A 21,646-nucleotide genomic window follows, 5' to 3' on the forward strand; every position below is an offset into this window, starting at 1 on the left:
TTTTTCAGTTGTGCTCTTAAAATTGGATTGTATCAAAGTGTAATTGGATTAGAAGGATTGCATAGCCTTTCAAATGTCCTTGTCCTTTTACAATTTAGATACAATTACTCTGTCAGGAGATGAAAGAGATTTTGGGAGATTGAATGTGAAAGTGGTTTATAATTCTTCAGTAGAGCAGATCTGGATCACAGTTTTGCAGGTAAGTTAATTTAGTTAATATCAACTTTTCTTAGAAAATTGAATGTTTTCATTATAAACATCTGTTACTCTCTCTGTGGAACAGGACAGTACCTTCTTTAGAATTTAGGATTCTGTGGTATTTTGCAGAAAACAAATATTTTAAAAAGACTCTAAAGAAAATAAATCTGTAGGTCTGATGGAATTGTGGTTTTAACCTCAAGAAGGAAATTGATTTGTGATGTCTGGAACATTAAATGTCAAATTATTTTAATGTAGATGAAACAAAAGATCTCTGTACAGTAATGTTTACTTTTATAGTTTTTATTTAAGTCATTAACTCAAGAAATACATAAAATATTTGTATTGTCAGGGTCCTTTGTAAAATTCAAACTGTATTTTTAATTTTTTTAGTGCAGAGATTTGAGTTGGCCTTCTAGTTGTGGAGACACTCCTACTATTTCAATAAAAGGAACACTAACATTGCCCAAACCCGTGCATTTCAAATCTTCAGCAAAGGAGGGCTCTAATGTAAGTGACTTTTTGTGTTTGAATTTCTTTTTGTGTGTTTTTTTTTTTCAGATTTGTCACTTTAAACTATGAAGAATTGGAATGAGAAAGTGTTTTATTTTGGGGAAATTGCAAATTACATATTCTTTGCTTTTTAAACACAATTTTGTGCCTCAAAAATACTTGATATTTCATTGTCCAATATTAAGATGCATTTTTTTTAAATGTGAAGACTTCTCTTTTCTTTTTTCTTTTTTTAAAGATTTTATTTATTTATTTGAGAGAGAGAATGAGAGAGAGAGAGCACATGAGAGGGGATAGGGTCAGAGGGAGAAGCAGACTCCCTGCTGAGCAGGGAGCCCGATGCGGGACTCGATCCTGGGACTCCATCCTGGACTCCAGGATCATGACCTCAGCTGAAGGCAGTGGCTTACCCAATTGAGCCACCCAGGCGCCCTATTAAGATGCATTTAAAAAGAAAATCTTAATCACTGAAGTATATACAAAATGAACAATATGTAAGGAGACTACTTTTCCTGTATGAAAGGAAAATAAATATCTATATATTTTTAAAAAAATATTTTATTTATTTATTCATGAGCGACAGAGAGAGAGGGAGAGAGAGGCAGAGGGAGAAGCAGGCTTCCCAAGGAGCAGGGAGCCCGATGAGGGACTCGATCCCAGGACCCTGGGATCATGACCTGAGCCGAAGGCAGACACTTAACCATCTGAGCCACCCAGGCGCCCTAAATGTCTATATTTTCATCTTCTTTCCTCCTAGCCCACTTTGATTTTGAAGAGTAATTGCATGATTGTAATAAATTTAAGTATTCCCAATTATTATAATCGGAAGACTGGTTTGGTTTTACAGATTTTAGATTTCACATTAGTTTAAATATATCTTCATTTTTGTCTTCTCATATATGTCGAAAGGCTAGTGTTTTTCCATGCAAATGAAAGGTATTTTCTGTAAGGACATATGATTTAAAAATAAGGTAATTCAAATAACTAATAACCATGAAAAAATTTACTCTCACTAGTAATTATAGAAATAAAAATTTAAATTACATATTGCTCTCTCTTTTCTTTCTTTGCTTACTAAAATTAGGAAAAAATTTGTAGGGTACTCTAGAACAGAGAACTTTCTGGAAATTATTTTTACAAAACACATCAAAGCCTTAAAATATTTATATGCCTTTACATAGTAATTCTACTTAGAATGTGTTCCATGGAAATAATTTAAAATGCAAATAAAAAATATATAAAGTATTCTTGGCAATTTTGTTCATAGGGGAATAACTGGAAACTATCTAAATAGTTTAGATGGGTGGCTTAGAACAACAGAATTTTCTCGCTCACAGTTTTGGAGAAAGTCTGAAATCAAGGTGTCACCAGAGAGGGAGAATCTGTTCCATGCTGCTAACCTAGCTTCTGGTAATGGTCAGCAATCTTTGGCATTCCTTGACTTCATTCTGTGCTTCCATCTTCACATGCCATTTTCCATCTGTCGCTGTGTCTTCACTCCACTGTGACATCACCTTAACTTCACCAGTTATATCTTCAAGGACCCTATTTCCAAATAAGGTCACTTTCTGAGTTCCTGGACATCAGGGCTTCAGCATATCTTTTTTGGGGCCAAATTTGAACCATAGCACCATGCAATCGAATACTTAGGCAGCTATAAAAAATAATGTTTAGGGAGAGTTTTTAAGGACATGGAAAAATGTTCTTAGTAAGTGAAAAGGCAGTAATCAAAATTGATGAACCTGTCTTAGTATCTCACTTTATGAAAATATACATTATAGAAAGTCAAGATGGAAATAAGTCTTAACTCTGGTTATAATGCTGACATTCAAGATGAGTCCTTCCTGAATTAAACAGGAAGGATTTTACTTTTTGATTTTCAAATAAAACTAAATTAACTTAGGAAAAGTTGGGAAAATTTGTTCTCATATTAAAACTTGCATGGAATCTTACTTTTAAAATTTGTTATTATTTATCAACTTGTTTACCCCTATTGAAGCAAAATGTGAAGTAGACCAGCACACTTGGATTAGGTGTAAGCTCATTGCATCTCAGTTTAAAAACATTTTATGTATACTAAATTATTGGTGTGATCCTGTGGCTCAAGACTCTGAGAGAAAAAGATAGCTTTGGTGGTTGGGAGGCTCTCAGAAACACAATTCTGACTATACAGATGTAAGCAATTACAATAAAAGTGAAAATGTGGGCACAGTATCTAAAATATTGATGTTAGTTGCCCAGATAATCTTGTTTTTTCAAAAGGCAAAAGAAAGCTCCTTTTCAAAAGAATGCAGTAAACATGGGAAGAAGGAAGTGTAGAGCAAAATCAGTCTAATGTCAAGAAGATGTTAGCCCATGGTAAGCCAAGGCTTTTAAAATATTAGGGGTAATGAAAGGAACATTTGAAAATACTCTGAGCACAGAAAACCCTGATTTGCTTGCCTGGGGTAGATGCTTATGAGAGAAGGTAGCGCTTTTCAAGACTGATTTCTAGATTGGAAAGAGTGAAGCAAACATCACCGAAGAAGAAATCAAAGCCCAAGGTAGGTGAGAAGAACATTAGACAAAGAATGGAAGTAATTCAAGTCTCCTAATGTGAGCAGTTAGATTTGGGGTACTTACTGAGAGAGCACACATGAGATTCTTAAACCACTTATTAACTGTTGAAAAATTGTGATGAATAGCAGGAAAGAGACCCCAGAACCAAAGATGGAAAACAACCCAATTTTCAAAAAGGAGAAAAGCTATGTTCTGTTTAACTTGGTGTTGATATTGACCTGAATTCCTTAGTAATTAAAAGGATGATTTGTGAAATTAAGGATAAATTCTGGAAAAACAATTCATGCTCATTGTCATTTTAAGTTACATTGAAAAATATTTTTTTGTTGTAAAAAAATTCAATTTTCCTTACCTAGATCATAAAATGTTACTTTCAGTTCTTTTGTATCGGCATATCTTTTTTTCAGTCCTTCTATTTATATATTTTTTATTATTTTCTTGTGTTTTTTTTAGACTATTGAATTTATGGAAACTTTTGTATTTGCTATTAAACTCCAAAGCCTACAAACTGTACGGCTTGTATTTAAGATTCAAACCCAGACTCCCAGGAAGAAAACCATCGGAGAATGCTCACTCTCACTCAGAACTCTCAGCACACAGGAAATGGATTACTCTTTGGATATCATGCCACCTTCAAAAATTTCTGTAAGTGATAGAACTATTTTGTGGGTGAGTTTTGGTTGGAGTGTAATTTGAACACTCTAGAATAGAGGATCAGGAAGGCTTTCAAGAAGCAAAAATAATAATAATGTCATTGTTAAATAATACTTTTTAAATAATTGATAAAAGGTTAACAGAGACCCTTTGCTTTCTCTATTGCAAAGTAACCTTAGGCTTACCTTCTCCTAGTACATTTTATTTTTTTTTTAAAGATTTTATTTATTTATTTATTTGACAGAGAGAGAGAGAGAGAGACAGCGAGAAAGGGAACACAAGCAGGAGTGGGAGTGGGAGAGGGAGAAGCAGGCTTCCCGCAGAGCAGGGAGCCCGATGTGGGGCTTGATCCCAGGACCCTGGGATCATGACCTAAGCCGAAGGCAGATGCTTATTGACTGAGCCACCCAGGCGCCCTCCTAGTACATTTTATTTAAATGTTTCATACTTGAGGGAAAATAATCCTGAAGTTAGTTAGCTGATAATTTAGGAATAGCAAGAAAGAATCATAAACTCCAAACTCAGGGATTGCCTTAAAATAGATTAGGAAGGTGCATGAGTAAGCTAAGTATCTGTCCATAAATTGGGTAAAATGGAGGTTCTTACAGCTGGGGTGTTGTTTGTTTGTTCGTTTTGGTAAAGAACTTGATTATCTGTACTGCTTACTGATTTTTGAGACCTGATTTTAATTCTCTCAACTAGCCAGCTGAACACTGTCTTTAAATTGTTTAGAAATCCCTAATAATTTAATTCTATAGTTTTGTGTCAGGGTAACAGTTACAGAAATCAGTCATAAGCTTCTATAAGGTCAAATCTATATGTGATTTTAAGTTTATATGGGATTTATATTTTACCTGCCTTCAAAAATATTTAATGTAACTTTAAGTGAATCACCTGGGGAGCTTTACATGCCCACACCTAAACCAATTAAATCAGAATTTTATGGGGGTAGGGGGTGAGGAGAGCTGGGGTAGACCAGAAGCACTGTAGTTTTCAGAAGCTTTCCGGGTGATTCTATGGTGCAGCCTGGCTTGAGAACCACTGAATTAGAGGGGAATTAAATTAGAAATTAAAAAATAAAAACCAAAAGATTTCTCTAATTGATCAAGAAGTGGCATTTTTAATAGTTATTTCTTGTATATTATTTTCTGTCTCCATCTCCAGTGTGTTCTCTGTACAGCATTTATTACAACTTCGAATTCAGTTCCTTGTTTTAAACAAAACTAGACTCAAGCTTCCATCTGTTTCCATATTTTACTGTGCTTAGTAAGGGCCTGTTATATTCTTGGCATTGAGTATTGGTACATAGGTAGGTATGAAAGAATAAATGAATGAAAGCATGCTATATTAGATTATTTTTATATTCTGTTTAAATATAGCAAATTTGCTTTGTAACTGTGACAGGAGTTTGTCACCTGCATCTTTGAAATTAGCTTGGTAGACAGTAATCTGCAACCGTATTTTACAGAAGGCACAAATGTACTATTCAAGTGGATAATTCGTATATTAAAACTTTAAGGACTAGTAGAGTATATCAAAAGATAACTTAGCAAAGACATTTTCTGGGGAATTGAGATATTAAAATCTTATCTGCCTTGGAGAATCTGAATAAATGATCATGGCTAAGTTTCCACCAAATTATTTCATGTGTTAGAGGTCTTACAAACATTTGTGTATCGGGGCGCCTGGGTGGCTCAGATGGTTAAGCGTCTGCCTTCGGCTCGGGTCATGATCCCAGGGTCCTGGGATCGAGTCCCGCATCGGGCTCCCTGCTCCTTGGGAGCCTGCTTCTTCCTTTGCCTCTCTCTCTCTCTCTGTCTCTCATGAATAAATAAATAAAATCTTTAAAAAAAAAAAACATTTGTGTATCTGTTGTGTGCTAGGTGTTAGAGATACAAAAAGATTGATGGCCTGAAAGAAGAGCTATACTGGACTGGTGAATTTATGTTACTCAGGGTGAATGTTTCATTTATTGGCTAATGCAAAAATAGTAAGCTTTGTTTCCTGTGTCCAGGAGGAAAATTGATACTCTAATGGTGAAAGTGACAGAGCCAGACTTAAACACTGATGACTATGTCACCACGAACAGCCTAACTTCCGTGTAGAGCTAATGTTTTCCTTGGTACAGAATTGTTGACCTTGACAAATAGTAATGGAAGTATTTGTTTGAGAACCCAGATTTCTGTGTTGAATAATGCGGAAGAGGTTCGCAGGCAGAAATAGCTGGTATTTACACTTAACCACTCAGCTGAGGTGGTGTTAGGTGACTTCATGCTCACACCAAACTTAGGAGCTTTCCACTCTTGTTATCCCTACCGTGGAGACCAGCACATTGAAGCACTTGCCTGTTTTCCTCCAGCCGGTAGTTGGTGAGCCAGGGTTTGAACAGAAGCACTGATTCTAGGACTCTCTTAGCTCAACTATATATCGCTCCCGCCAAGGAGATACTCTCCAGCATCACCAGATCATGGCTTCCTCCAATTATGCTTAACTTGCCACTTTCAACAACAATTCTAGGAAGGCTCAGAAAGTTTTTTCTTTGAAAAATGATACATTATTCAGGACCAGAGATCTGATCTTACATCTTCCACAGTTTGGTGCCCACTAAAAATGCACTGAATATATACCTGCTGATTGATTGGAATTTTAATTTTTTGGTGATTGGGAGATTGATAACCACTTTGAATAGTTTTTCATGATCTGGCAAGTTAGAAATGGCAAACCCTTTGCCAAACGCTGCTCGGTTTTGTGAGAGTAAGCTCTACAAGTGTGTAACACAGGGAAATTTTGCCACCATTAGGTATTTTCATAAGTATGATCACATTGTGGGTACAAAACTGTAATAGAAAAATTTTATCCATAGTTTCCTTGTTTTGTGAACAGTAAGTAATGTCCTTTTTAATCTATTTTTTTAAATGCCAAGAACAGGAGCATTTTTTTTTTTAAACCAGCAAAGACTTTATTTTAACTTTTCCCTTCTCTGTATCTCCTTCATTTCATTGTTTGCCTCAAGTTTTCTTTGACCTTTTCCTTATTATTTACTGCCTCATCACTTTCACTAGCTCACTTCTTACTGACTTTCTTCTTTGGCTGGCTGTCATTCAGCATAAAAATTCTGCCCTTAGCCCACACATTTGTTCCTTGTAGTAATCCTTTTTCTTCTCAGTTGGGTAGCACCTACTGTCACGTCTACAATTAGAAAAAATAATGATTCTCATATTGGAAATTTTTATTGTAGTTTGTGTATTCTTAAAAATAATTCAAGTGACTACATTTAAGTGTTTTGGAAGTGTACTTTTTTGGTGTTTATTTTGCTGACATTTTCTTTAGTACAGCTGCTTAGGAATTTAATTTGTTTTCAATTTGAATTATTTTTTGAATGCCCTGATTTTGAAGGATCAAGGATGTAGGTGTGACTTGGATTTTTAGAATCCATGGAAAGTGAGTACCTCATATTTACAGAATTCATGACATTTATCCTAACCATCTTTTAGATCATAGCTTTGTGTGTCAATAAAAAGCAGTGTTTTCAAAACTTCTAACTGTAGCTCTTTATTTCTGAATTTTTGAAATATCCCTAAAACCTTATTCTTAATTATCAAGTGGCACTTTTTTGATACCCAGGTTTGCCATGCAGAACTTCAATTGGGGACTTGTTTTCAAGCCGTAAATAGCAGAATTCAGTTACAAATTCTCGAGGCACAATACCTCCCAAGCTCTTCAACACCTCTCACTTTGAGTAAGTATATCCATGGTTCAAAGTGGAATCTTCAGAAAATATTACTAAAAGGTAGTTTTTCCTACATTTCTTAATAGTGGACATTAAAATCTTAGATAGTTTTGGGTGCCTGGGTGGCTCAGTTGGTTAAGTGACTGCCTTCAGCTCAGGTCATGATCCTGGAGTCCCAGGATCGAGTCCCACATCGGGCTCCCTGCTCAGCAGGGAGTCTGCTTCTCCCTCTGACCCTCCCCCGTCTCATGCTCTATCTCATTCTTTCTCTTTCAAATAAATAAAATCTTTAAAAAATAAATAAAATCTTAGATACTTTTATTATTTAACTTAAATACTTACCTTTTAACTTAAAATTACTTTATTAGATTTCAAATTTTAGCCATTGTGCCTACTTTAATCCATGGTCGCTTGGTTTTTTGTTTTGTTTTGTTTTTAAAGATTTTATTTTTTGACAGAGAGAGACAGCAAGAGAGGGAACACAAGCAAGGGGGAGTGGGAGAGGGAGAAGCAGGCTTCCCGCCGAGCAGGGAGCCCGATGCGGGGCTTGATCCCAGGACCCTGAGATCATGACCTGAGCCAAAGGCAGATGCTTAACAACTGAGCCACCCAGGCACCCCTTGTTTTGTTTTTTTTATTAACATGTATTATTTGTTTCAGGGGTGTAGGTCTGTGGTTCATCAGCCTTACACAATTCACAGCGCTCACCATAGCACATACCCTCCCCAGTGTCCATCACCCAGCCACCCCATCCCTCCCACCCCCGCTCCACTCCAGCAACCCTCAGTTTCCCGAGATTAAGAGTCTCTCTCTTTTTTTTTTAGTAGAATCTTTTTTATTCAGAAAAAAAAAAAAAAAAAAAAACCCCAAAAAAGTTTTCCAACCACACACAGGAGGGGTTTGGGTAGGGGGAGGTGTCTGTCCATCCAGCCCCAGCCCCCAGCCCATGTGGTTTTGGCAGCAATAACGGGTGTGGGGTAATGGCCCAAAAAATAAAAATGGTGTATGTGTGTGTCTGGGAAGGAGAGGGGTGCAAAAGCCGTGGGGAGTGGTGGGGAGGGACGGACGAGGTCAGTACCGGGAACGCCACAGGTGGGAGGCCGTTTCATAGCATTTCTTGTTGATCATACCACCGTGGACACCTTCTTTGCCCCTCAGCAGGACTAGCGTCTTGGCAGTCATGGTGACAGTGATGTTGAAAGTGGGGGTCCCCCCGGTGCTCTTGGTACGAAGATCCATGGTAAATTCCCCATCGTGCAGCAGTGAGTCCCGGATAACAGAACATTTCTGGCCCCCATGTGTCAGCCCGTTCACGAAAAAACTTGACCGGTCTTTGCCAACCAGGACACCAACCTCAGCTGGCGTGATGTTGACGAAGGTTTTCCCGGGGACGGCGGCCCAGACGGAGGGCGAGTCCTTATAGCCCACGATGGCCGCGTCCTGACAGGTCCCGTCCGCCATGAGGTTGTCGATGTAGGCGTTCCACCCGGCCATGGCGCTGCTTCTGGGGCCGCTCTCGGCGCTGCTGCCGGGGCCGCGGGCTGGGCTCGGGGGCCTCGGGCTGGCGGGCGGGGGGAGGCGGAGAGCTCGGGGCACGTGCTGCCGTCCCGAGATTAAGAGTCTCTTATGGTTTGTCTCCCTCTCTGGTTTTGTCTTGTTTCATTTTTCCCTCCCGTCCCCTATGATCCTCTGTCTTGTTTCTCAAAGTCCTCATATCAGTGAAATCATATGATACTTGTCTTTCTCTGATTGACTTACTTCGCTTAGCATAATACCCTCTATTTCCATCCACGTCATTGCAAATGGCAAGATTTCATTTTTTTTTTTTAAGATTTTATTTATTTGGGAGAGAGAATGAGAGAGAGCATGAGAGGGAAGAGGGTCAGAGGGAGAAGCAGACTCCCTGCTGAGCAGGGAGCCCGATGTGGGACTCGATCCCGGGAGTCTGGGATCATGACCTGAGCCGAAGGCAGTCGCTTAACCAACTGAGCCACTCAGGCGCCCCAAGATTTCATTTTTTTTAAATGTTTTTTTTTATTTATTTATTCATGAGAGGCAGAGAGAGAGGCAGAGGGAGAAGCAGGCTCCCTGCCTAGCAGGGAGCCCAATGCGGGGCTTGATCCCAGGACCACGGGACGATGACCTGAGCCGAAGGCAGATGCTCAACTGTCTGAGCCACCCAGGTGCCCCAAGATTTCATTTTTGATGGCTGCATAATATTCCATTGTACACACACACACACACACACATCATCTTTATCCATTCATCTGCATGCTTGCTTGGTTTTTATCCATTTGATGCTATTCCTTATTGAACTCATTAGTTAATATAGTTTGAGTGTCCAGAGGATGGTCTGATATATTTCACCAGCCTAGATAAATTTATTCTTTCTCTGGTTCACCCTTCATTGAATGTTCTGCTAACTAGAAACTTAATTAAAAAAAAAACTGAAAATATCAAACATAAACCATGAAACACTTTTCCCTCCCTGTGCCTTGGGGCACAAGAAGGGTTCTACTTTGCGTTGTGTAGGCTTGGTTCACATGGCTCTTCCTAGAGCTGGGGGTTTGTGGTCAGTTCTACCTGAAGGGCTAAGAGTGGGGTAAGAGTGCTCCTTTATTCTGCTACAAGAAGAGAGAATATTGGGAGTCAGGCAAAAGCAATGGCTGTCCACTATAACTACAAAGACTGAAAATAAATGCAACCGAGCATTCAGTTCAGGAAGCTAGGAAAACAACAGCAAACACAAGGGAAAGTAGAGGTAAGGAATTAAAGGTAAAGTTGAAGTTGATAATTATGGAGATAACAGCAAGAGACATAATAAAACCAAAAGCTTTTTCTTGGAAAAGATCAGGGAACTAGATAGACCAAGCTCTAGTAAGCTGGATTGAGCAAAAAATAAAACATGAACAAGGAAGAGGATAACACCTCAAATTCAGAAGAGGTTCAATAATAAGATAATACCATTTAAAACTATACCAATCCATTTAAACATCTATATAAAATAACTGATTTTCAGAGAAAAAAAAACTTTTGAAATTTGCCCCAGAAGAGGGAGCACAGCTGAATAAAATGATAACCGTGTGTAGGTAGGTAAAGAATTGCCTCTAATAAAAGCACCAGACCAAGATGATTTTACTGGTGGAGTAACTTTCAAGGAACATTTAATTCCTATTTTATATAAGCTGTTCCAAAGCATGAGAAACGATGGAAAAAGTAGCTTTATGAGGTGAGCATATTCTCAATATCAAAACAGAAAAGACAGTGCCTTGAAAAAATAGCTATAGACTATTACCACTTCTGTAGATAGATGGAAAAATCATAAAATAAAAATAAGCAAACAAAATCCAACTTGGCAGGAAAAGAATAAATTACCAGGACTACATCAGGTTAGTTGTAGGAAACAAGGATGTCAGTACAGATGTGGTTTATTACATTAAGAGGTGTCTCTTTAATCAACACTGCTAATTGGGGTTACCCATGATCTGCACTTTGTAAATCTAATGGTCCGTCTAGGTCCTCGCTTTATAGCCCCCTCCTTTCTGGAAGTTCCCTCCTCCCTTCTTGCTGCCCTGGCAGTTCCAACGCTATCCCATGACGACTCAAACTAGTAAGACTGCACTCTGCCTGAGCTGGAGGCCCCGTGTGTCCGCCAGACAGGGGAGGATGCTAAGGTGGAAAGCTACATGAACCTGAATGTTAGCCGGTGCAGTTTACCATCTTTTAAGACTTGACACTCCTCCAGTTTCTTCCTGCTTTTGTCAATCTTTAATGTCTTGAACAGTGTTTTGTTTTGTTTTGTTTTTTAATATATTTTTCCCAGAGTTTATAATTGTTATCTGTGGGAAGGTTAGTTTGTACAACTATTCTGCCATTACTAAAGGCTCTCCATCTCAATTTAAAGAATAGATTTTCTCTAGCAGACCTATGTTTAACTTCTGGAGTCTCAAGCAGAGAGTTGTACCTGCATAAAATTGGGAAATAAGTCCCTCCCAACTGTCCAAAGAGTTGGCCCCTCTCTGTTGTGTAATACTTTTCAGTGTGTACTCCCCTACTGCTGATTGTTATGTATGCCTACAATTTCCAGTCTTTAATGGCATTCAGGTTAGAGGAAGATTCAGTTCATTTGAGGTCACTGTCATTCTTTGTAAAGTGTGATTAAAATGATAAAGTTTACTAGCAGCATTTTTACTGTTACGCCAGTAGCTCATCAGGTCTTTGTAAGTGGCTTATATATTTTCACACCAAATACAATATGTAGGTATATATCTTTATATGGGATTTAAAATAAAATTTTACATATCAAATTTCTTATTTTTTAGGTTTTTTTGTGAAGGTGGGAATGTTTAGTTCAGGAGAGTTGATTTATAAGAAGAAGACACGCTTACTGAAGGCCTCCAATGGAAGAGTAAAGTGGGGAGAATCTATGATTTTTCCACTTATACAGAATGAAAAAGAAATTCTCTTTCTCATTAAGCTTTATAGTCGGAGCTCTGTAAGAAGAAGACACTTTGTGGGGCAGGTTAGTAGTGAGTTTTTATCTTGAATTCTTTCCTTGAACTTCTCTATGCATTGAAACGGTTCACAAAAGGAATATAGGGTAAAACTGAAGTTGAATAGAGTAAAATTCTACAGCATCATAAAGTAAAATTTAATGTTGCCACAAAAATGAAATCCTGTCAGACTTTGCTTTCATACAAATAGTTGGAATTTCTGTGCAGTTAGGTTTCTTATCTTAAAAATAAATCTGTTTCTGAGCTTCTCAATTACAAATACTATAAGATCAGTTTTTCAGTACCATTGACTGGTTAATGGTATTAATGCTAAGTATTTATTTTTTATTTTTTAATATAATTTTAAAATTTAAATTAAATTAATTAACATATAATGTATTATCGATTTCAGAGGTAGAGGTCAGGGATTCATCAGTCTTATATAACACCCAGTGCTTATTACATTATGTGCCCTTCTTAATGCCCGTCACCCAGTTACCCCATACCCCTAGCTCCACCGCTCCAATAACCCTCAGTTTGTTTCCTATGATTAAGAGTCTCTTCTGGTTTGTCTTCCTCTCAAACACTAATTATTTAAATCAAAATTTGTAAGGCTGCAGATGTCCAACTTCATTTTGTTTCATATTCAATTTAGTGTTTAACTCTGTATGCTATTAACTGAATTATGTTAGATTCGAATTCCTGGAAAACAGTAGTTTTGGCAGTGGTCGTGATGGTATTTAGATAGTTGATTTTGGTGTCTGGATTACTCTATTTAAAAATTCTTAGTAGTCTGTCAACATAATACTTGCTTACTTGCCAGTCCTATGGGGACTTGCTTCCGTTGTATTTTCTTTTACTCTGAGCAGATTAATGGTAGCTGTCCATTATCTTTTATCTTAATTATGATTATTTGACTTCCATTTAAATTCTAAAATATACATTATTGGTTTAAAAGCTTTTGCTTGATAACAAGATGTTATTAGCAGTCTACATGAAATCCTCAAATTATATGTGAATATTCAAAGATTGATAATAACTCTTTGACTCACTTCTTCATGCAATTTACCTAAAATATTCGTAAGAAAATTATAGTTTTGTTCTTCATTTATTCCTATTTGGGAAGGAATTTGGACTCAATTCATATAAGTAGCATACTTTTCAAGGTCTTGAGGCCTATGAAGTGCGTTCAGTTAAAAATTTTCCTATATCCTCAAGCCCCAGCTATCATGTATGAATGGAATGGGCAATTTCCTTGACAGGTGATTTTCAAGATAACTTTTTCGGTGATTCCACTTTCTTGGTTGAGAGTCTAGTTAAGAATTACAATTCTGGAAGGGATCTTGCTGGCTCTCTGTTCCTGTGGCTTCTCTGGTATCCTCAGGAACCACCATGGTGGGGGAGCCAAATGCAGACTCAAGGTCTCCCACTTATATCAGCCAAAGAACTCTGGTGTTACCTGTTTCATATATTAGGTTCTTTGTAAGATTTTATTTAAAAGAAATGTTCTTCAGACTAGGAAATTAAGGGGAAAAAGTTTGAAAATCAGTGACCTGAATTAGAAACTGAGTCTCAGAGAAGTTAATTCCTGTTAGTGCTAAAGCTGAGGTGAGCTTTCAGGCTTCACATTCCTTGTCCCCCTTTGCCTCTGGGCAGGTGTGATGTCTTATGTCTGCATAATGCTCTGCACTTGTTCTCAAGTTCATTCATATCTATTACCTAAAGTTACGGTTTAGATTTCAGTTAAAAATCACAGCTTTATCTAATGTCCTTAAAAACGTACATTTCTTACGAGTCTAACTTAAATCATGATTAGTCTCCGTTTATTCTCACAAAAATAATTTTGAATGGTTGGGATCAATTGTAAGTTGAGCTCCTAGATTTATTCAGTAACGAAGGATACTAATTACTGTGTTGGGAGAAATGATTTTAGAATATCTCACATCCAGTTTTGAAGCTGGATTGGATCATATAACATTAGTCTTCAGAGTGACTAAACAGGTTAAGTGTTTTGACATATTTTTGGAAAAATGGAAAGATTGTTTAATTGAAAAATATGTGAGCCAAACTCCCACTTGTCTTTCATCAGTAAGAGGAATTAACTGAACTCAGTTGCTGTTCTCATGTTAGTTAAATGATTGTACTGTTCCTTTACAGATTTGGATAAGCGAAGATAGTAATCACGCTGGAGCAGCGAGTCAGTGGAAAGAGACAGTTACAAATCCAGAAAAGGTTGTTATCAAGTGGCACAAATTAAACCCATCTTGAAGACATCACATGTTAATTTGGTGAAGAACTTGACATTCTTTTAGAAGACTTACGAATTTGCTACCAATAAGAAGAGACAAATCAATACATTTGTCAATGTATTTATGGAGGTCATAATTATAAGTGATAATGGATCTTATGGAAAATTAAATTTGATAAAAAATGGGATGAATTATATCGAATATCCAAAGTAAAGGGAATGTTTTTTAAAACTTGCCAAAATAGACAGTAAAATAAAGAGTAGTGTGCTGGGGCAACTAAGTAAGTTATACAATCAATGAGAATTTCAACCATAGGTAGTTATTGCTATATTATGTTTATGGGTTTTTTTTTAAATTTACCTAGATATTAAAAATCTAGTATATCAAATCTGTTAGTACTCTTAGAATGTAGAAGACTTTACTACTGATTATTTCAGTCCTAGTCATTATTGATTAGATCTTGACTCCAGTGTTTACCTCTTGCTATATATTTTCTCTCAGAAAGCAAAAATGAATTAAACCGCTTCAACTCTTCTGTATTTGGGGAAAATCTGTGCCCTGTTTTTCTCATTTCTTACCCATAAGGCGTCATATTGCCACTTTGTAAATTATCTCCAAGAAACTTCAATTATAGAACACTGTATTTTGGCAAGAATAAATGAAAACACCAGAAGGTTGAAGTTAAATTGGAAACCTAGTGTATACACATTTTGCTATATGTTTTCCTCTCTCAAATATTTTACCCTTTGTTTTAATTGGATTTGGAGTAAGATTATCATCCATATGGTCCATCCTAATTAGCAGAATTAAATGAACTTAATTAGCAAGTTCAATATTTTATGATAATCATTTCCTCCTTTTTAGTTTTTTAAAATATAAACTATTTGTTCTATAATCCACGACATTATTTTCCCATGATTTTAAAGAAACCATATTGTAGTAAATTCTTTCTTTCTTTCTTTCTTTTTTTTTTTGTGGGGAGGGGCAGAGGGACAGTCCTGGAGAGAGAGAATCTTAAGTGGGCTCCACGCCCAGTGCAGAACCCAATGTGGGGCTTGATCTCACGACCCTGAGATCATGACCTGAGCTGAAATCAAGAGTCGGACGCTTAACCAACTGAGCCACCCAGGTGCCCTGCAAATATTTTCTGTTGCAGTTTCTCTCAGGTACTCATTAGAAGTCAGTATGTGGGCATAATGTCAGGTTAGTTGGCTATACAAGCTATGGCCAAAAAGAACAGCTGTTTGGAGAAACAGAGAATGCCATCTTTGATCTTGGAAAATCTGACTTTAGTTTTGCTAATGAATGGACCAAGTGCTCTGTGATCATGGTCTTCCATTTTTCTTTCTCTCTTAACCTTGTTCTACAGATGCCAAGAGATAGATGGTGATATTTTAGGCCAGAAGATAACTTTGGTATAGCTTCAGCATACCCTCTTCATTCTAGTTCTTATGGTCTGCATATCTCATTAAGATTTTTTCAAATAAACAATTCCTCTTTTCCTAGGTACCATGTGCACAAGGTACAAAATATACGTAGTTTACATGTCCTTTGCTTCCACTCCCTAGGGTTTATGTTATACAGTTGACAGGGACTCTCTAACACTGCATTTGGAAATAATTTTTTTTCTTAGATTTGTGAAAAATCGCATATTGGTCAGTACTCACATGAACTTTCAAGAGAAATCACCTTGTATGGTAGTGTTTCAAATCTTTGAGACAAATGACTTTATTTTTTAGAGCAATTTTAGGTTCATAGCAAAATTGAAGGAAGTACAAAGAGTTCCCAGATACCCCTTACCCCCACATACACACAGCCTCCCCCATCATCAGCATCTCCCACCAGTGTGAAAACATTTGTTAAAATCAGTGAACATATGTTGACACAGCATTATCACCCGAAGTCTGTAGATTACATTAAGTTTCATTCCTGGTATTGTCCATTCTGTGAGTTTTAACAAGTGCATAATGTCATATATCCACCACTCTAGTATCATACAGAGTAGTTTCACTGCCTTAAAAATCCTCTGTAAATGCACCTATTTTAATAGCCACCAAATAAGTGTATTGGCTTTTAGATAATAAATAACAGACGTTGTTTTAAAAAAATTTAGAATTTTATTTGGGCAATTACTTTTGTGTTCTATTAAAGTTCTCAATTCCTAAATTTATTATAGGTAGTCATGTATTTAACTCAATTTTAAATTATTTAATTTTTAATATTGCAGTAGGTATATAATGTATAATTTCAGAAAAAGTGTGATTTCTTGGTTTCTTGTATGTCTTAGAATCCTAGGTAAAGGGGCGCCAGGGTGGCTCAGTCGTTAAGCGTCTGCCTTCGACTCAGGTCATGATCCCAGGACCCTGGGATCGGGATCGAGCCCCGCATCGGGCTCCCTGCTCCACGGGAAGCCTCTCCCACTCCCCCTGCTTGTGTTCCCTCTTGCTGTCTCTCTCTCTCTGTCAAATAAATAGAAATCTTTAAAAAAAGAAAAAGAAGATGTTTTAAAAAAAATCCTAGGTAAATAAAAAAAAAAATCTTTTCATTTTAAAGACTTTTCAATTAGGCTAGTATTGATACAGCTAAGTTCCCAAATATTTAGTTAGTTTTACTTAAGCCTTTTTCAGGTGTAGGAGGTACCGAATGCAGATGAGGGTCGTTCCTTTGAAGCTTTACATGAAATATAAAAAGAAACACACTCTTCTGTTAATAGCTGTTCATATTATGAGAAAAACAGAAGCTGATAATAAAAAATGAGATGGTAAGCAAAAATCACTTGTCTTTGTTTTTGCTTAAGCATTTCTTTTTCTTTTTTTTTTAAGATTTTATTTATTTGACAGAGAAAGAGACAGTGAGAGAGGGAGCACAAGCAGGGGGAGTGAGAGAAGGAGAAGCAAGGCTTCCCGCTGAGCAGGGAGCCCGATGCGGGCTCGATCCCAGGACCCTGAGATCATGACCTGAGCCGAAGGCAGATGCCTAATGACTGAGCCACCCAGGTGCCCCACTCATAAACTTTCTTAACGATAGAACTCTCCCTCCTTGAAATCACATCTTTCCTTAGCTTTCATGTCATTATGCTCTGTTTGCTGTCTCTTTACCTTTCCTTTCTTCTCTGTTGGCTCATCTTTGTGCACTTTAAACATTAAGGACTTCTTGAGGACTTGGCCCTCTTCTCTTCCCACTCTATGTTATTTCTTGGGGCAATCTCATCTATTCCCATGGCTTCCCATCTACTGGCCAAAGGCTGCCAAATTTTTATCCCTGCCCTAGTTTACTAATGAGCTCCACTATCATTTGGCTAATGTGGACATCTTTTCTAGAACATATACCAAACCAGACTTTGGATTTCCCATTCTACCACAGTCTGGCCTGCATTGTTTCCCCATCTTAATAAAAAGAGCTGTCATCCACCTGGTTACTCATCCCAGAAAGCTAGGAGCCACCTTGGAACTTCTCTCTCTCATCACCCATACTCAATCAATCACCTTATTCAGTAGTGTGTGTGCTGTGTGTATCTTGAATCCACCCACTTCTGCATCCCCACTGTAACATCTCTAGTCAAAGACTGCATCACCTCCCACCTATAAATTCTTCACTCTCCACCCCGCCCCCCAAGTTGGTCTTCCTGCCTCCTGGTTTCCCTCTAAACCATTCTCCACCCAGCAGCCAGGGTGATACATTTTAAATACAAATAAAATGGTCACTCCTTAGTTACCATTGCTCTTGGTGCGAAATCCAAAACTTTTCAATCTACAAGGCCCTGCATTGTCTGAGCTCTGCCTTTCATTCCAGCCTCATCTTTCCCACTGACCTTTTTTCAGTTCTTGGGAAGCAGTACACCTCTCCCTTCTTAAGGATTTCACACACATCATTTCATCCATGTGCAATAGTTTTCCTCTTTGTGCTTTCCTTTGCTAATCTTCCCCGACACCCCCCCCTTAGGTGCTAGCTTAAATGTGTGTTCCTCAGAGTCTTTTTTTTTTTTTTACATCTTAGGCAGTGTTAGATTCTGTTTTCATATGTAACTCTCCTTTATTGCTTTTATCATAATTGTGATTGAATAATTAACATAATTTTCGTTCAATTCAGCACATCTTCTCCAGTGCGGTTTCCATGAGAACGGGGTTATGTTTGTTGCTGTGTTCCTGAGGCTAGCATAGTACCTGGCATGCGGGAAGTACATATCTGTTTATTCATTCACTTAGCTGATAAGGCAGTGTTTTGAGTGTTTGGGGTAGAGCAATGAATAAACAGAAAAAAAAGAATGAATGCATTGAGTCATGTCTTATTGCACAATATGGTGGGACTTGAAGGCTAATATCACCCCGTTGAGAGAGAGAATGCTGGATTATTTACCTTATTAGTAAATTTACTTTTTAAATTCATTTGATGCATTTCTTAATTCTAGAAAATAGAAATATGATAGCCTCACACTAGGAATTCTGGCCTAGAAAAAAAAATTCTGATCAACAGTGTTTATAACATGATTCTATTCAGTAGCATTTAATCTGAAATTTTGTAGATTGCTGAGATATTAATCAGATTTTACCTCATTATTGCATGATAATAGCTTACTATGTATTATTACCAAGCACAAAAATTGTATTAATTTATTTAAAACATTTATTTCCTGCAGTTGTTTGATTCCTGTATAAAGTAAGAAGGATACTTAGATTGAAAATTTCCTGTATGATGTAAATAACCTATTTCAGTTATTTACCAGCCCAAACAGGATTCGAATGACTTCTGTAGAAAAGAAGAGAGCAGAAGATTGGATCGTTGACAGGTCTAACCCTGGACGGATAGAATGAGAGATTTGGAGGGCTTCTGCGATAGAATTTTTTTTAATTTTATTTATTTATTTGACAGAGACACAGCGAGAGAGGGAACACAAGCAGGGGGCGTGGGAGAGGGAGAAGCAGGCTTCCCGCGGAGCAGGGAGCCCGATGCGGGGCTCGATCCCAGGACCGTGGGATCGTGACCTGAGCTGAAGGCAGATGCTTAACGACTGAGCCACCCAGGCGCCCCTCTGCAATAGAATTTAAGGACAGGATTCAGGGAAGAGGCTGTAAGAGAAACAAGCCTAACCCCACATATGTCTCAGTGTTAAGGACAGGTCCTCAATGGATAATGAGTCTGGAGATGAGGAAGGTGGGGAGGATTGCTGAGTCATGTTTTCTTACTCGTAATGGAAAAGGAGCCCTGGGAAGGAGAACAGATTGGCAGCCAGAAGGAAGAGAGGCCTCAAGGAGGAAAGAAAGCGGGCGCCTGGGTGGCTCAGTCGTTAAGCGTCTGCCTTCGGCTCAGGTCATGATCCCAGGGTCCTGGGATCGAGCCCCACGTCGGGCTCCCTGCTCAGCGGGAAGCCTGCTTCTCCCTCTCCCACTCCCCCTGCTTGTGTTCCTGCTCTCGCTGTCTCTCTCTGTCAAATAAATAAATAAAATCTTTAAAAAAAAAAAAGGAGGAAGGAAAGCTTATGGAAAGCGGTTAAGGACGAAGCGGGAAGGTAAGGATGTTGTCCTATGAGGTGCCTGTATGCTTCCTGATACTGTATATTCTTTCTTCTAACATAAGACACCTTGTAATTCAGATTTCCTTCCCCCTCCTTTCCTCAGCCCTGTTCCCTTCCCTCCTTCCTCCCTCCCTCTCCCTACTGTTTACCAAAACTCATGCTTAGTTTTTGCTTTCTTGATAGAAAATCCGAAAATTAGTTTGGCCTAAGATAGTGAAATCTTTGACTCTTATGTCTGGAAAAGACCTAAAGAGTCCTCTAGTGTAAATGCCCATCTGCCTACAACATAGGGATATTTATTCAACAAATAAATACTGGGTAGCTAACAACATTGTGCCCCTCATTTTAGGTGCTGGGAATGCATCTAATAAGTCCCCACCCCCGAGAGTTTATATTCTAGTGAATATATCAGAATGTACAGAATATTTCCAAATACAATTTGATGGATTTTATGCAGTAAGCGAGCAAATAGAAGATCAGAAAATCCGTTCCTGGTCTTTCCTTCTGTATAACTGCTTCATATACTGATTGTCATCCTTCAGTTTCCTTCCTTGTTAGTTTACTTCAAATACTCGTTCATATATTGTGAGTTACTATCTAGGGTTTTTTTTAAAGATACATTTAAAGATACTATTTTCCTTAAGTTACTCTGAGCTAAAACAGAACATAGATGTCCAGTGACCATTTGAAAAGAACCACCTCAGAGTTCTTAACCCAGGCAAATACTGTGATGATTTTAAGAACAACCCACGTGCAAATAATTTTTATCTGTGCTGCTTGTGTGTTTGGGTTTTCCTGGTTTTAGAAGACAGTAGAGATGAAGTTGATTTTCTAAATGTGATTTTGTTTTTACTGAGTTAGGCAAAAAAAGACAGTGGACATCTTTGTATTGTAGGAAATTCATTTTCAGAGTATCTAGAAGGGGCAAAAAGAAAATATGTTTGATTTTCTGCATTTACTTTGTGTGTGTGTGTGTTCATATTTATACACCTCAATGTAGTCAAATGTCAATCCTTTGCTAGCTTTTTTTAAAAAAAAGATTTGTTTATTTATTTTAGAGAGAGAGAGCAGGAGTGAGCCAGGGGAGGGGTAGAGGGAGAGAAGCAGACTCCCCGCTGAGTGGGGAGCCCAATGTGGGGCTTGATCTCAAGATCCTGAGATCATGACCTGAACTGAAATCAAGAGTTAGACGCTCAACCAGCTGAGCCACCCAAACACCCAATCCTTTTCTGGCTTTTAAGGCTGGAAGCTAAAGGAAGGGAAGGCAAAAGGTATCAAAGGCATTTTCTTAAAATGGTAAAACTAGATTGTTTATTAACTAAGTACAGTTTCTTCTCTGGGACACTGAAAAAGTACTTGAGTCTTTTCTGAAAGTATTTCATTTTTTTTTTTAAGTTTTTAAATTTTTATTTTATTTGACAGCGAGAGAGGGAACACAAGCAGGGGGAGTGGGAAAGGGAGAAGCAGGCTTCCTGCCGAGCAGGAAGCCCGATGCGGGGCTCGATCCCAGGACCCCGGGATCATGACCTGAGCCAAAGGCAGACGCTTAACAACTGAGACATCCAGGCGCCCCTCATTTCTTTTTTTCTTAAAGATATTTTTATTATTTTGAAGCCTATGGGCAAGGCAGAAGGAGGGTGAGCTAAGGATAGTGGACTTTTGTAGGGAAATGGTGACATCAGGGGCTCAGAAAACCACATTAGGCAGTAGGATTTGGCTTATGGGTGTGTGTCTGTGT

The 21,646-nt window shown here is 38.0% G+C and overlaps 2 protein-coding genes across 3 annotated transcripts in view; one reads left to right on the forward strand and one right to left on the reverse strand.

The window, feature by feature from the left end:
• Positions 1-14,935, forward strand: part of TC2N (tandem C2 domains, nuclear) — a 34,485-nt gene extending 19,550 nt beyond the window's left edge. For both annotated transcript variants that reach the window (XM_027572555.1, XM_027572556.1), the window contains exons 7-12: positions 99-199; positions 592-708; positions 3,724-3,915; positions 7,549-7,663; positions 11,977-12,176; positions 14,305-14,935. In XM_027572555.1, coding sequence (XP_027428356.1) covers positions 99-199; positions 592-708; positions 3,724-3,915; positions 7,549-7,663; positions 11,977-12,176; positions 14,305-14,415 — 836 coding nt within the window. In that variant the 3' untranslated portion in view covers positions 14,416-14,935. The remainder of the gene's footprint in view (positions 1-98; positions 200-591; positions 709-3,723; positions 3,916-7,548; positions 7,664-11,976; positions 12,177-14,304) is intronic.
• Positions 8,467-9,257, reverse strand: LOC113910385 (profilin-1-like). Its single transcript, XM_035728278.1, has one exon. It carries the CDS (start codon positions 9,146-9,148, stop codon positions 8,726-8,728), a length of 423 nt encoding a protein of 140 aa, XP_035584171.1. The 5' UTR covers positions 9,149-9,257; the 3' UTR covers positions 8,467-8,725.
• Positions 14,936-21,646: the final 6,711 nt, after the last annotated feature.

This window comes from Zalophus californianus, chromosome 6 (assembly GCF_009762305.2).
Source record: "Zalophus californianus isolate mZalCal1 chromosome 6, mZalCal1.pri.v2, whole genome shotgun sequence".
Classification (NCBI taxonomy): domain Eukaryota; kingdom Metazoa; phylum Chordata; class Mammalia; order Carnivora; family Otariidae; genus Zalophus; species Zalophus californianus.